At 40.2% G+C, this 16,257-nt stretch overlaps 1 protein-coding gene across 2 annotated transcripts in view; it reads right to left on the bottom strand.

The window, feature by feature from the left end:
* Positions 1 to 16,257, bottom strand: part of LOC132985165 (MAM domain-containing glycosylphosphatidylinositol anchor protein 2-like) — a 186,668-nt gene that overhangs the window by 114,716 nt on the left and 55,695 nt on the right. For both annotated transcript variants that reach the window (XM_061052390.1, XM_061052391.1), the window contains exon 2: positions 6,972 to 7,111. In XM_061052390.1, the coding sequence (XP_060908373.1) occupies positions 6,972 to 7,111 (140 nt within the window). The remainder of the gene's footprint in view (positions 1 to 6,971; positions 7,112 to 16,257) is intronic.

The following is a 16,257-nucleotide window of genomic DNA, read 5'->3' as shown; positions in this document are numbered from 1 at the left end:
TTTTTCTTTCTTTTAGAAAGTGATGGCAGTCTGTATGGCTCAGTGGTGCAGCCAAGTGTGGCTGAGCATGACAATCAAGCGATCAGACGAAGTAACGGGGGGTCTAAAATCACAAATTGTGGGAGCAAAGACTCTACAGGTCTATAATAGGACATACTGGCCCTTGTACGGCATGAAACTTGACTCAGTGAAGTCTTTGATTCTGCAAGTTATAAGGCAGAGACACAAAAGTCAAAGCCAAGAGGGAAATGTGCACCAAATGTAAAAAGGTAGGATTCAGCTTGTTTTGCATTGTGATTTAACTTTATTGTAGTTTAACCTCAATGTTGTTGCGATTTTATATTCATACCCCCTAAAATACAGTATCTCCTGTGTAAATCCAGTGTCTTCAACAGAATTTCCCCCACTGTTGATTTGGGGTTATGGCCTACCACCCCGATGTGACCTCCCACCACTCCAAAAGAAAGGCACAAAATAATAATTAATAAAAGTGAGCAAATCAATAATTAGTTTATGGACTTCTTGGGCACTTATTTTATTTAAGCAGAGCAAAAAATGTCTTCTACGTGTTTCACTGACTTCTTCAGCCAGTCCTTTCTAGATCCTTACTTGTGTTGTTCTTACCCTCTGATTTACGTCGCTTTAGAGAAAAGCACCCCCTGTTGACGAGGTGAATCATGCAGAATGATTCCCCCCCTCACCACCACCACCACCCACCCATCCACCCATCCACCCATAAAGATAATTATGAAACAGCATGAGTATGACTTGAGTATTACAAATACCCCAGACAAAGTACCATTCCAATAAAATTAGCAAATATGCCAAAAAAATCAACAGATTATCGTCTGTTTATTAATTACAAACAAAACTGTTTGGTGTCTTATTCAAAGCTAGCACAACTTTAACAATCAGTGTTTTTCCAGCGTGTATTCATATTCTTACAATCGCTCTAGTAAAGAGAGGTGGATGGTATCAGCCAATGATGAAGGTAAAACATTAGATTTCAGGACTGAATTACTGATACATGAAGGTCTCTAGTAAAATATGTTTGAGTGCTGAAGTTGAATTGAATTTAAAACAACTATATACAAAGACTGCTTGGAAAAGGTGTAGTTCAAAGATAACTCGATTCTCCCTAAATCCCCCCCATTCTGATGTTTGAATGACTAACAGACAAAAAAAGGTTAAATCATGTAAAAAACAAAAAAGAAGAAGCACCATCTGCTAATGATACCAGCAGTGTAAGCCAACTACCATGGGAGCATCCAAAACAGATCTCATACTCCAATTGGTCAGTATAAAGCAAGCAGTCCCAGAGCCTGAGGTCATCTTATTTGTACTCGCTGACCCACAGCGCAGCGAGCTGAAGCTGGCCAGCCAATCATTGAAAAAAAAAAAAGGTGTTTGCAATGTGGTGTAGCTGGCTATTGGAGCCTGGTAATCAAACAAAGAAGTGTGGACATAGTGGACGGAGGCCAGGGCAGGGGAGACGGGGGCAGATGGCTTCATCATCAGGGACTCTTTGATGTCTATTTGCGATCATAGACAATGAAGCAAGCAGGGGAACAGTAACCATGAAAGTATGAACAGAAAAAAAGCTTTATGTATGTGGTGGTCTTACATGGGGAGAGTGAGAGGCTGTTAAAGACGAAGGAAAGGTTTATGAGTCGTCATATTTAATAGAGGCAGGGCTGAATCCAATATACTTATTAAGTATCAATCACTCATTTATATCCCAGTTAACACTGTAATCTATAAAAGGTCAAGAATGAATGAGAGGAGCTTATCACAACTCTTGGGACCATTTCCAATCGCACTAGTATTCCGTTACCATTCTTATGCAACTGAAAAACAGCTATTCTTCACTGTTGTGAAGCTGAAATCAATGTTGATGTTTTACAATTGCTTTTGACAAATGACTGTTATCAGAATTGATGAAGCTTAGATTCCTGCTCATTGCAAAGCTCAAAAAACTGTTTTGGATGTAGATAAAGGGACATGATTGAAAAAGGGTGATAATCAAAACATTTTTATAATACATTAGGAGTATTGGGAGAACCATTTGTGGCCATTTTGTTTGTCTGCTTCTTTGACAAGAGAGAGTAAGAAAACAGGGAGGGGTTTTGATTTATATTTATATTTGTTAGAGCTGCAACAAAGGATTCTAATTGTCTTCATCAAGACAGGAACCAAAAAAATACTGGAGAACACAAATCTAAGTCTTCAGAGTGGGTTTGACTCTGAAGAAGACGCGGTGCGTCGAAACGTTAGTCCTTTGCACCTTTATTAAATCTATGAATATGAGATTTTTCACACTTAAATGTAGCAGAAATCAAGTATATCCTCTGAAAATAACTCTCTAAGTCATGACTGTCAATGGGTGTAACACCCCAGTCCCGCTGTCTGTGATGTTTTCCGAGCCGTATCTATAGCATGTTTAAATCGCCGGGACGGCAGGCAGGCTTATCCCCTTGCGTATAAAAGTTGTTCAATTGAGGGACCAGAGAAAAGAAGAATAACATACTGTAGTCACTGCTTATTTTAATGTCACGTAAGTGATCACGGTCATTTCGGGTAAATTTACATGCAGTGTGAAGATACGAGCATAATAAAGATAGCTAGCATTAGCATGCTAACACAACAATGCAGCGCAACTTGTTTCGGTTTCATGCTGGTGTTCAAGGGCGACATCTGCTGGATCAAAAAAATCGCATATCCTTCCTTTAAGTGATTTGTGTGCTCCAGTATTTTTTTGGTTCCTCTCTTGAAGAAGGTATCCACATAATTATTTTTTGAAAGTCTCTGAGAGCACCAATCTCTGTTTGTGGAGTGGCTAAAGCCTGAGAGTTTCCTTCTATCTTCATTGTCTATCAATCCATCAGTTCTAATGGATCAAACCAATTCTTTAATCTTGTGAAGTGATTCAGAATTAAATATCATGTTGTGCTCAAATTTTTGTTCATTTCTCAACCAACTGTTTTCCAGAAAAACACAGAAGGTACCGAAAGAGCAAGCCAATGGACATGCTTGTGTTTCACCAAAAGATGAAAGGTTCAGGCCAGAACTAAGATTTTTCTGTGTTATCTTTCTCCACAGAGAGCTATAGGACTCATGTTCATGTAACTCTGCACTTTACATCTGCGAGAGTATGACTGGATGCCCCCAGAGCCTGTCAGACGGCAACAGCCATAGTCATTTCATGTAGAACACCTCAAACACCTTGAAATGCCAAACCCAGGAGGCTTAGTGAAACAACTACATATTATACCGTGTGCAGATGACTGACAGGAACATATATTTATTTGACAATTAAATTGGAAGGAGGTGTTGTGGCTGTTAAAGGTGTGTGTGGTTGGCTTTGTGTGTTTGTGTATGGTTCATAACACACATGTATGATATTATTAAAAGAAAGCCTCTGTTTTTCCTCTGTGGTGGGTGGGCGGGTGTGCATGGGGCTGACTGAGGCCTGCTGTGCGGAAGCTGCTGCCCTGTTGGACACAATCCAGAGACTCCATCAAGCCTGAGGGGAGCCTATGTAATTTAGGAAGCGTGCATATTGATAGACATGTGAGGAATTAAATGGTGGCGAAAATTGCCAACCGTGGCCCCATTTGCTCTGCGGTTGGTCCTTTGTGGTGCTGATGTTGTACTTGGCTCGACACCCCTCGGTCTGCGTGTCATCATGGGAGCTCGTAGTCTCTCAAAGTCAGTGAAAGGGACTGAAATCTGGACAGTAATGATGGAAAAAGCAATTTTGTGATTTGCTAATGCGGAACTAATTGAAGCCATTTACAGGGATCGACGGTGTGACTTGGCCCCCTGTGCTTTGGTGGTGCAGATGGAGTGTGTGGTTAAAGTTACAGCTGGTATGGAGGCTCATGAGTGAAAAAAAATATCTAAATGACTTCAATGATAGGAGTTAGTAGTTTCCCATGAGCATGAGGCGTGGATCACAGGCAGCACAGAGGCATGTTATGGGGCTTAAGCTCTGATTGTTTTCAGCAAAGCCCAAAATATTTTACTGCTCACCACATGTTGCATGTTTTGAGTCAGCCTAGTTCCTAACTGCTAGGAAGGAGGTAGTTGTGGGTCCTTCGACTAGACCAGTTTAGATTGAGAACCACTGTCTTAGATCAAACCGGTTGACTTGAATCTAGCAGATCTGAATTTGCTTAAAGCCTTTGGCTCAATCTTAAAAATGACAAAGTAAAATGTGAGACCATTGGACAGTGCCTCTGTCTTTTTGAATTGTTACCCTGTGTTCACAACTTCTGCGCTTCAAATGCAAAGTTTTCTTTTTATACTATTAAATGTATTTCTTTTTAAAATGTGTTTCATTTATATTAAAAAACAGAGGTGTTTATACATGTGCAGTTTATTACAAAAGTAGGTATTTATTGCTCTTTGATATTTGTTGAATGCATTATTATTGAAGTAGTTATTGTTTAGTGCAATCCTTTATATCCATTCTAATATTTCACAGCTTAGACATGGACCCTCACTCACCCTTTCAATACCCCTATTGGTTTAAATCCGGGTATGTACAACCAAGAATGTTTCTACCAATGTCAGCATGATAATGAACTGTACCAACCAGTATTTGTCATGATCTCACCTGTTGTTGCTGGTAAGATATCTGCAGAGTTGTCAGTTCTGTAAGTTTTCTGCAAAACATAGCTTTTAGGAACATTGACCTGATGATTTAACATCCCTCAGGCTAGACTAGAAGACATTTGACAGCTTGCTACAGAACAGCATCAGCAGCTGTTTTTGTCAAATACATGAAAAGTTTAAGTTGGATGTGGTTGGTTTATGTGAACCTCACAGTATTTTTAGCAATATATTTGCTTATTTTAATAACGTTAGCCGTTTGATTTAAAGTTTAAACGGAAGTCTGAGGTGTTAGTGAGTGGGTTTGAATTAATTGCTTAAACATTTCATCTTAAAATCAAAGTAAATGCAGACAGCAGAGGATGTAGGACATCATTTTTTTATGAGGAATCAAAGTGTTCATTACAGTTTGGATCCTGAGAAAGTTCTGTAATCCTTGTTTCGTTTGAAATTTGAGCCGCATTAATGTTTTATATGACACTAAATAGTGTAGGGAGCGCTGGTAGCCACTCTCTCTCTCTCTCTCTCCCATGTTTCTGAATCACTCCACTGTCCTACCTCTAAAGAAAGGCATAAAAAGCCCATGAGGAAATCTCAAAAAGAAAAAAAAGAGATAAAACAGAACTTCATATATGCACAAAGTATTTATCGGCAAAAGAAGCTCAGGACAAATGTTAACATGTTTTTAACTGACTTGAGGAAGTTGCATGCTTGAGGAACTAGAGGAATGTGTGTTCTGGTGTTTGTGCATGACACAGAAAAAGTCAGGAGAAAAAGATACTGTATGTGTGTCTGAACTTTCCAACAACAGTATTTCTTCCTTTGCTTGTGCCATTTATTAAAACAGGACAGTGACCATAACCTTTGCAAAGAGTACTGATTACGTCTGCTGTTGAAAGATGTAGAAACTGGACTCAATTAAAATGTGGAACTTTAGGGCGCAGAAAGACACAGAACATGTTCAGAGGATTAATCTTTTATTCTAATGAAAAGAGGAGCTGTTATTGTCGTGTTAGCTTTGGGAGTCTGTCTCCGCTGAGGTCACGTATCCTTGTGTTTTTTTTTTCCCCCGCCAACATCACAAAACCAGCCCGAGGTTCGCCGCCACCCCAGATAACCGCTCCAGATTCCAAATCATCTCTAAATGAGTGTGCGCTTACCCACACGCCCATCATACGGCCCCATACCATTACCAGAGGGGGGACAGAGCTGACACATCCCAGAGTCCGCAGAGACACAGCCGAGACCCGCTGTGCCAGGGAAAACCGTGAGTCTCATAATGACTCGGTTTCAAAGGAGATCCTGCCTCTCCTGCCACAGCTATGCAGGGCTTTTGATCTCCCACTCTCCTCTTCCTCTTCCTCTTCCCCTCCCCTCACTCCGCTCAGTGTTTCACAAATTCTAATTAAGAGGAAAGACGGAGATGATGAGCGTGATGTGGCCCCCCCCTCCCCTCCCCTCCACAACGACAGAAACCGTGGGTCTGTGAGCCTGTCGCCAATTTAAGAGGCTTCACCTTTTCGACTGAAATATAAAAATCAATGAGCTCGCATCCAAAGGGGAAGTGTACAGACTAATAGGTCTGTCCATCGATCAAAGGGGAGGTTATATTAATTAATGTTAATGAGCTTGGCCCTGTCCGGAGTGGGTTTTGAATTTTGTGTGATTTGTGCTCCAACGCAAATTGGGAGGAACAGTCGATAAGTGTTTGAAAGGTACAAGGTGTGCAAATCCTGCCCAGATTAATATGAGAACAAATGTCGTGGTCTGTTGTTTTATTTACCGGGGCTGACATTTTATACCTTTATTGGAGTTATAAAGTATCAATTTGTCTTAGTGAGTTGATCGATTTGCCTCTTTTCTTAATTTGTTAAATTATGCCCAACGAGCAACAACAAAACAAAAAAAATAGGTGGTGCATCTACTTCACAAAAAAGGTAAAAAAAAAAAAGTTTTTAATTAGTCAGATCAAAACAAAAAATGAAAGAGTTTGGGAATGAAACTCTTTCTTAGATGTCGAGGACCTCTGTGCATTCACATGACCCAGAGTCTCTTTATTGTGTGCTCGTTACAGATTTGTTTTGGCAGATGTTTCTGCTGCTTTGTTTTCTTGCATTCTCATTAGACGCGGCAGCTTTCATTATCAACATGCAGGTGCACAATGCAAACTGCACCATCAATAATTAACGGATTAAACTTTTAAGCTGGTTTAGCGCAGAGGAACGTGGTGGGCCACCCAATGACGCTAAGACAGAATTAAAGAGAGATTCTGAAGTAGAAAAAGAAGGCTTTCTTTTTTCAGATATTTTGAAACCAGCCAGGTGCAGATGATAGCCGATGATAGGGATTCTCCTCACCTGTGGTCGAGGATGTCCTGTCACTAGACAGGTGAGCTCCAGCGTCTCCCCCTCTCTGATGGTGTAGACTCTCTCCGTGTGCCTCTCCTCTTCTACATTACAGGCGTGCCCTGAGTGTATAATGCGGACGGTTGGAGGGGCTGTGGAGGGAAAAAAAGAGCAAAAGGCGAGTTAGCATTCTGGTCATCTCTAAAGGAATGAGTAGTTTAGCACAACAGATGGTGTATTGATTAAGAGGCTGTCTCACTGAAAACAAGCAACGGGGCCACGTTTGTACCGCACACAACAAACAAGACATATTTGTACGAGAAAAATGTAAAAAAGAATTAGCACTTATTTTACTTTTATAGCATTCACTTTGGTTTCGCTTTTCAAACACTGCAAGTATATCAAATAGAAAGTCGAGGAAAGGCACTCTGGGAAAGTGGTTCACTGCCTAACAACTCTGTAGTTTTTATTCGAGGTTACTTGTGAGAGAAGCACTTTCACAGGCCTGTGGTTCTTATAGGGATTGTGCTGCCAAGTACTTTCAGGCCCTGTTTAAAAAATGATGTAAGATAGTTTGATTTCTCTCTTTGATCTTGATCTTGTGCTTTGTGTGATTATTTTCAATAAGCAACATTTCATAGAGCAGATGGAAATTGATAGAATACATATTATGCAAGAAAAATCCTGCCTCTATTTTTCTGTTAATTGTACCCTTGGATCAGTTTATTACTGTGCAACATTAGCATGTTGATAGTGTGACGAACGGCCTTTAACAACATAAGTTAAACCTGAGTATGCTGTTCAGCTGTACCTTTGGAAACACAAGATTTAAAAGGACTTATATCTGTCACTGCGTAGATATAGTTTCAGTTGCTGGGGGGGGGGGGGGGGGGGGGTGACACAATATTTGCAAATGAAGAGAGGGGGGTGTAAATATAATGTAAAAAGAACAGTGGTTTTGCATGTTTTCTTACACAGTCATAGCACATAAATATATTTTTTGTTCTCTGACTGACTTACCACTATTTGCCTATAAAAGGTTTATTAACGTATGTATTGAAACATACACAAGGTCAGTTTCACACATGCAACAATGGCAGGTCACTTGATCATAGAAAAGCTGGATTTTGGCCGAGTGGAATGTACAAAGGATGTAATTCTCGAAGCTGACGGTTAAGGTTCAAATCCAGCCTGTGGCTCCTTTCCTGCGTGTCATTCCCAACTCTCTGATTTCCACTGTCCTATCTCTACAATAAAGAAAAGCCCAAAATAAATTACAGGCTACATTATTAATTTGAATCACAAATGCTGATTCCCTCTAACTGTTTTTTTAGTTCAATTTAGTCATTATCATATGCATGGCTCTTTAATTCAGAAAGACATGGATGCAACATTCCTGATTAAGTATTTCAGAAACGCCTAAATGTGGCTCTCTTGATTATCATATTTCTGTCATGTAACATTTTACCTTGTGACCCTGTACACCCTCTTGACGGCTTTTTTCCGGACCACCTTGGGCCCTAGTCACACTGAGTTAGACTTAATTTTCAATGGAACAGATTATAGTTTGGGGAAAATATTCAGTACCATGCTGGAAGCATACACCAATCATTATCGCTCCACTTTGATTCAGAGTGACACTCAATTTGCATCTTTACCAAATTAGCCACTGTAGGCAGTGATAAAACAAATGCAGTGTCAAGTAGACGACCAACTGTAATCAACAAGGCAGCGTAACAAGTTATTTCTCTCTCCTTATCCTCTTCACTTGCTGTGGGGAAATTAATTTGAAACTTAGTGCAATTAAGAGCCACTAGGGTTTCCGTTTAATTGCTAAATATTATACATGTTTAGACTCTCTGGAAAAGAAGTTTAGAGAAGTTTTCTCTAAAATTCATCACTAAAACAAAACAAAAAAAAAATTGAATAGTTAATGACTTTGCCAAGTATTAACCTCATATGTTCCCAACTGCCATTCAGCCATATGTAGAGTGGGGTCTCCATATTTTTAATCATTTTGGAACAGAACTCATCATTTAGCACATTGATTGTGGTGCATAATTTCCTAAAGCTCTGCAATTAGGTGTAAAAAAGAACGGCAGACATGGTGATATGAGAAAATTAAACCCACTATTCAGCAGCAGAGTCGTACTGCAGTACAAGTTCAGAGCAGAAATCCCCTGAAGTACCCACAGATGTTTGTCCACAGCTGTAATTACTGCACCGGGGTTTCTCTGAACCATCAGCTGACCCTTGTAAGACAGGGAGGACATTTCAATCTGTGAAGCGCCCAACATACCGCAGGACATGCGGTATGCGCTTGAGGTTAAAAGGAGACACGAACAAGTCATCTTAGGTAAACTGTTCAGTGTCACTGAGCTGTGAAAGTATGTAACCGACCCCTGACAATACTAGCATCTGTTAGCATTTAGTCCTCTCCAGCTTACATGATTAGTAAGAGGTTTGGGATGAGGTGATTTAGGGAAGCGGATATGATCCAAAGGAGGGGTACAAATTGGGGAAGAAAAAAAGTGAAAATGCAGCAGAAATCACACAGAGCTACAGAGTGACTTCCTTTCATGTCGGACTAGCAGCTTCCTGTGTGGGCCTCTCTCCCTCTCTTTCTTTCTCTCAGCAGACCCAGAGCCGGCAGCAGTGTCGACGACTATCCAGGCTGCGTTGCTAATGAGCGTAGTGACACTCCTCCCTAATGCTGCGGTGGGAGTCTCAACCAGAGTGTAGCCTTAGCCACGCGCTAACCATTAGCCCCTCCCCGGAGTCTTCATGCTGTTTATCTCATTCAGCTTAATGCCCTGCCATGTGCTAACAAACGGATGCTAACCGGCTACTCATAGAGCCTTGTTGGAGTATTCTCGCTCTTAACCTTCATTGTCTTCCTCTCTTCCATTCGGAGATGAATACACTGGTGGGATATTCCATAGGGGCGGATAAGGGCCTAAGAAATAGGCTCAGTGTGAGGGAGCTTCATGCAACACTGCCACTTGAAACAAAAAAGGCTTAGAAACAAGACCCCAGGGCACTAGTCGAACACTGTACTAATGCCATTTACTCCAATGAGCATGTATCTCCACAGCATACTATTGGTCCTGGAGGGAAGCAGGGAAACACCCTTAATTAATGATCTTCAACTGCTATAGCTGCTACCGCTACACACAAACATAAACACACAAGTTTTCTACGCAGACAACACGGAGCTCTTAACAGACACAGGCAAATAACCCTCTCTTAAGTGAACATAATGAGCACCATAATGTTCTCACAGTCGCACATATCCTCAAACAGCCAAGACATGCTCACTTGGCCCGGAGCATGAACTGAAATGGCTGTCATTACTACATAATTTCATGTTTGTTCAGTCTTCATAAAAGCAGCATGATGCTTCTCTGACTTTAAATACTCATAAAAGATTCAGAAAACACTTCTGAGGATGATACTTAAATGTTCTGGCATTGGGGTAGCATAAAGGTTACTTGGTAAATGAGGATGGGGGGTAAACAGGGATAGACAAAGCTGTAGACCAATAAAATAGTACAATAGCAATTAAATGTTTCCTTTCTTAATTTTTCTATTTAATTTACACTATTTTACCATAACTTCATACTTTCTACAGGACGCAATAGACAGTACACATAAATGCTTCTCGATCATGGATGGATGGATGGATGTTCTTAAGTTCTGTGTTAAAGTCAATTAAATTTGAGTTGTTTTCCGGTCTTGAATGTACATGTCAAAAGATATTTAATCAGCTTTTCTCGAGCACCTACTTTCCTACTCCCTGCTCCTCCCTGAAGCACCTCAGTCAAGAGTTTCACAAGTAAGTGGTCATGTATGTTGAGCAGCAGTGCAAAGATCATTGGGAGCAATGAGCCGGAAATAACAATGCTGCCGGTGGCACATTTGAATGTTTATTAGACACTTTTTCTGTTCCTTTTTTTTTTGCCAGTTGGGGGATTGGCATCAATCGACATAAGGAGCACATCTGCCACTCACAAGAGAAAAACAGTTCAGGAAAGAAAAATAATCAATGCTTAACATTGAGTGGATCTTTGCAGTTAAAGTCATGCAGAATTATTCCAGAATCACTTGTTTATTTGCTCGACAAGCACTTGTGACTAAGCGGCGTTGTTGCAAATGTTGTGCAAATGTTGTGCAAATGTTGTCATGAACCTGTGGGTTAAGATATGACATTTGCATAAAAAGTGCTTCTCAGGCTGTGGTGTCACTCCCCCTCACTTCTCCACCCTACCAACCATCTGCAGGCATACACAAACACACGCATACAAGCGTCCTGATAAGTAAAAGTTGAAGAAGAAAAAAAAGGAAGCGGAGGACCTGCAGGCTAGGAGCAGAATGTGAGATGTGCCCTCTTTTATATTTTATTGTCTCATTTCCATAACAGTGACATCATTGCCCCGCCGCAGAAACGCATAACAAGGAGAGTAAAGGACAACAAAGTATGTTCGAGTATAGATTTACCTCTCTCTCTACATCTTTAGTCTGTATATACATGTGCGTGTGTGTTTTTGTGTGTGTGGAAAGCAGTGTTCGAGTTTGCATTATGTCCTTGTGTGTTGAATGAGCAACTCCCAGCGGACTGCCTGGCCTTCCTTGGCCTCAGTTTGGGGGAGATGGAGACAGCTTTATCCACTACAGCCAATGGAGATTAAATTGGATTTGGCTAAAAGCAGCCTTGTCACCATGCTGCTGGAGTGCCTGAGTGGCAGAGGGGGTTCTTGGCAATGGTGGACACTCTAAATTTGACAAACAAATGAATTTGAGGAGGAAAAAACGCTTTAACAGCTGGGGCTCGTTGTCGCTGTGGGCTTAATGTCCTCAGACTGACCCCACAGGACCACTAACCAGATCCTGCTAGTTTCCTGGCTCCTTAATCACCTCTTCAGAATGAGAGAGCCAGAGATAGGAAACAGAAGAGAGAAGGAAGCAGCAGGAGAAAAATATATGCAATATGCACACAGTAACAATTGAAAAATGTACAGAAATGAACAATTAACAGAAAATCATTTTTGTTGCAACTCCAAACACATTATGAACTCTCTGCTGGGGTCATAGAAAATAAACTTCTAGTTGTTTAAAGGAACTTCAGGGGGGAGAGGTAATTTCAGCAGTATGATACAATTGCACAATGTTAATATAAGAAAGCTTAGTAATGACACAGAAAGAAGTTCAGGTTGTCACCGTTAAAACAGAGCATAAAGTTGTCAGAGACATCACTGCTTAATCAAAGAGTCATAACAGAACTAGTAGAGATAAAAACCTGTCAATGTCAAAGTGGTTACTGCATGAGAGTCAGTCACTGTGAAAGATGAGACAAGCTGTGGTGTAACTCACAAGGAGTTATTTTCCTGTACTCCGGTTTTTCTTTATGTAATGTTAAAGTGATACCATAAGCCAAGTAAGAAAAAAATAACTCAGTCATCATCCTTTTTATCATGTTTGAATTCCAAAAACCCACACAATGAAATAGTATCACTTTAGTTCTAATGCATCAAAATGACAATACATAACCAAACTAGACCATCAGTGACAAACCCGTCTATATCTTTATTGGTACCATTGATGACTGTCACTGGGTTGGAATAGTATTCAAAAGTCACTGGGAACTATTTGAAAATGACTCAACCAAACAGCTTTTAGATGCACTACATCTGTCTGGTGATCGTACATTACAAACAGGAGCGCTGAAAACAATAGAACAAAGCTATTTTCAAGATGAAATATTTGTTTGTGAACTTCTCTTCTTTGAATGAATACTCGAAGATCATGACCCATCCACACTGAGGAGCTTTTCTTTAATGTTTCCACTACACAGTTAGCAGTGAGTATAGTGTTAGAAGGAATAGGTTTTATTTATTTTTCTTCAAAATAATTCTATGCGTGAAGGATGTGTTAAGGGATAAGTGGATAAGTTAACGCTTAAGGCGTACCACTGTAGTCCAGAAGGGCCATGATAATCAACAAAATAAAAGCCCCTGATAGTTGTTTTTACACATTATTATTTTTCTACCTGAGGCAAGTGGAACAAACTTTGAACACAGTATTGACATATTATAATCAAACAAGTAACTATTGGCAACCGAAAAATCTGCTAGTAAGTTTACTTTCAGCTCATTGTTGGTCTAAAACAACTATAGAGGAATGTTTTGGGATTTTTTAGCTGATAAACACTCCTCTGTTAGCCAGTTAGTCTAGAAGACATGAAAAATTGGATTGATACATCTTATTTTAATGAAAGCAAATGTTGTAGGTTGATGAGAGCAATAAACTCAATCAATTCATGGGAAAGCCAAAATATTGACATATTGACAAAATTAGACTTTTAAGAGCCTGACTAGTTTTTTTTTTTTTACTACAGATAAGTTTATTCACATTTCACATAGTATTATAATCTATGGCTAAAATACAATATTTATCAAGGTAGTTATATGATTAAAAGTATGGCTGACATAACCAAAGTCAACCAAAAGGTTATTACATTCCTTCAGTAAATCTTAAGTGGATCCCCCGCTCCATCGTTCAATAACCAAGCAGAGCAACACATATTCAATTTAAACCTGAGTTATTGTAATCAATATGAATTCAATAAAATGTAACCATGAGTATGACCAACATGGTCTTCTACCAGCGGTGTCGCACAATGACGTCTATTATTTCCAATTCTTTCGCCAATGCATTGAACTTTAGAAAGCTTAAAAAACACTACAGCAGCCTTTCCTGCTGTATAATTGAGAAACAATCCACGAGATCATCCATGTGTGTAAGGCCTTGAAATGGCTTGCCAGCAGCACATGCATATTAGAACATCAGGGGTTGTCAGAGTGTATTGATTACACACTGTAATGCACTCGCATGCACTCCTCAGCCTACACTGTTATTGTAAATGAGACTCTGTATAGATCCTGCTTTGCACTATCGGCTCAGATCATCTATCACACCGTGTGTACAGTGGGCCGGAAAACACTTTCTTACATTGCAGAGGCTGCAGCATCACAGGGACACAACAACAAGTTTGGAGTCATTATTTAAATAGATTGTCAGGTGTTTTTTTGTTTTTTTGCACAAGGGGACAAAGTGCAGCCTATTGTTAGAAACCTGCAGTTGAGTGTAGGTCGCTCATTTTCGCAGCATAAGACTTCATTTGTCTGATCATTGAACGGACATGGAGCGCCATGAGAGCATAGCTGTGGCTCTCAGAGGTGCTGTTTATAGAAATCAGACACACATACAGACAATCAAACAAACCCATGCACAGAGACGTTGACACAAACCTTGTAACTCTAAAATTAGGGCAGTGTGATGCTGCCAAAGCCCTGCTGAGAAAGAAGGAGGGGCGGGGGGGGGGGGGGGACTGAGGATGGTGAAGGTGGGGAGATTTAGAGGACAGATTCAAGCTTGCTCAAACATAAATGTGATGCTCAGCAGGGGTTACAATGCCTGACTGCATACAGCTGCATCCATTATGTTCATGCAAACTTAATGCCATGCAAACCGTTCTGAGGAAGTGACACAAACAAGCCTGGTTTCATCTGATCTATTACTTAAAGCTGCTAAGTAGACACTTGGATTTTATTCCAAACCCAGCTTGTTAAATCAACAGTACAAGAATAGGAGGGGGGGACGCTGTGAGATCCACTATGGTGTTTGGTGTGAAGCAACGCTGTGATGGTTGTGTCTCTGTCCATGGTGCTGAAACATACAGCAGTGGTTATTAGAGCCATGCATGGAGGGCTCTCTGCAAAAACACAGCTAAGGATACAGAGTTAGAGTAGGTGGATATTCAATATATGAATCATTAAGATAGGATTTGGATGATCAGATAATTACTGTAATTAAAAATGTATTTTATCACGACTATAAACCCCTCTATTTCAGCCCTGCTCAGAACAGGCTGTTTCTGTGTCTGTAGCTTTAAAATGCAAATGAGCTGTGTTCGACCACACCCCTCTCTGGAAGGGCTTGGGTGGCTCAGGCTTTCTCGCTCCATGCCGGATTGTTTATGGTGAGAAAGCAGACTCAAAGGGCAGAACAAACACCTAGCTGTGGGAGTGTCAACACCTGGGGGAGGGGTTACTGCTCTTTGTGATCTCATGAAAGGGAAAATCTCCAAACGGCCTGTTTGAGCACACATTTTCTGAAAAGTGGTGAAGGCAAAAGATGGAGAGGATGGACTTTTCTCATAATTGGGGTGTGGGGGGGGGGGGGGGCGTAGACAGGCTAGAGACATATATTACTGCTAGAAAAACATGGTCAAGGGTATTTGACTTGATTGAAAATGATTGTTGCAAAATTATTTTAGTTTAAGAGTCTATATTGGACACAGTCACATCCTTTGAACCTTGCTGGTATTGAAAGATTTCCAGCAATTGAAAGAAAGACAAACGTTATTAAAACACACTCTATCTGAGAGTATACAGATAATCATTATTTTATAACATTATTATTCAGTCCATTTACATGTTTAGATTTGGTTATACAGATTTTCACAGCTGACACAGGCACAATTGAATTAGTTTTGTTGGGTAATGTTCCAAGTGTATCTGTAAAACCTGCCAGACATGGCATGCACAATAAAAGGCCTGAAATAAGCACACTGAGTGTCATCAATCACGCATTTTATGCTGCTAAAAGATGACGTGTGAAAGAATAGTGTCTTTAGTAGCCCTTATCTGTCTGCATTTCTGTCAAAATATGTTTAAGGACTAATTAGAACATTTTAATGCTAAAGTGTCCATGCCAAGTGTTTTGCTCTTGGTGAGTTAATGTTGCGTTCCTGGTAATAATAAGCAAAATTACGCTGTAGAGCAGCTCTGTCTGTAAAGTGTCTTGAGATAATTTGTTGTGATTTTTTCCCAAATAAAAAGATGACTGATTGATTGAGTTTTAGAAACGTCTCATGCTTCTCCACAACTTAAATTGCATCTAGAAAATGTTTCATTCCATTGTATAAAATGTGATCACAAATCAAGAAAAAAGGTTAATCAATGGAAAAACAATCTTTTGAGTTTGTTCTTAAAATGGGTGAATAAACAGGGGAGGATATAGAATCTATAGCTTACTTTTTTTCAGTGGAAACATAGAGCTTGTGAAGCACTTAAACCTCTGCACCACCTTCTGATCGAATGCCTTTGTCAACTCAAAGCGTGGGTCCATTAAACAGAACATGAGCACAGATCTGTGAACACGTCCTTGGCTGGTGTAACACGGTGCAGGTTTATGAGGAGTAAACTTGCAGGCCTTTAAAGAACACACTGGTTAATTT

This window comes from Labrus mixtus, chromosome 12 (genome assembly GCF_963584025.1).
Source record: "Labrus mixtus chromosome 12, fLabMix1.1, whole genome shotgun sequence".
NCBI classification, from domain to species: domain Eukaryota; kingdom Metazoa; phylum Chordata; class Actinopteri; order Labriformes; family Labridae; genus Labrus; species Labrus mixtus.
This window is presented reverse-complemented; position numbering and strand designations above follow the sequence as displayed.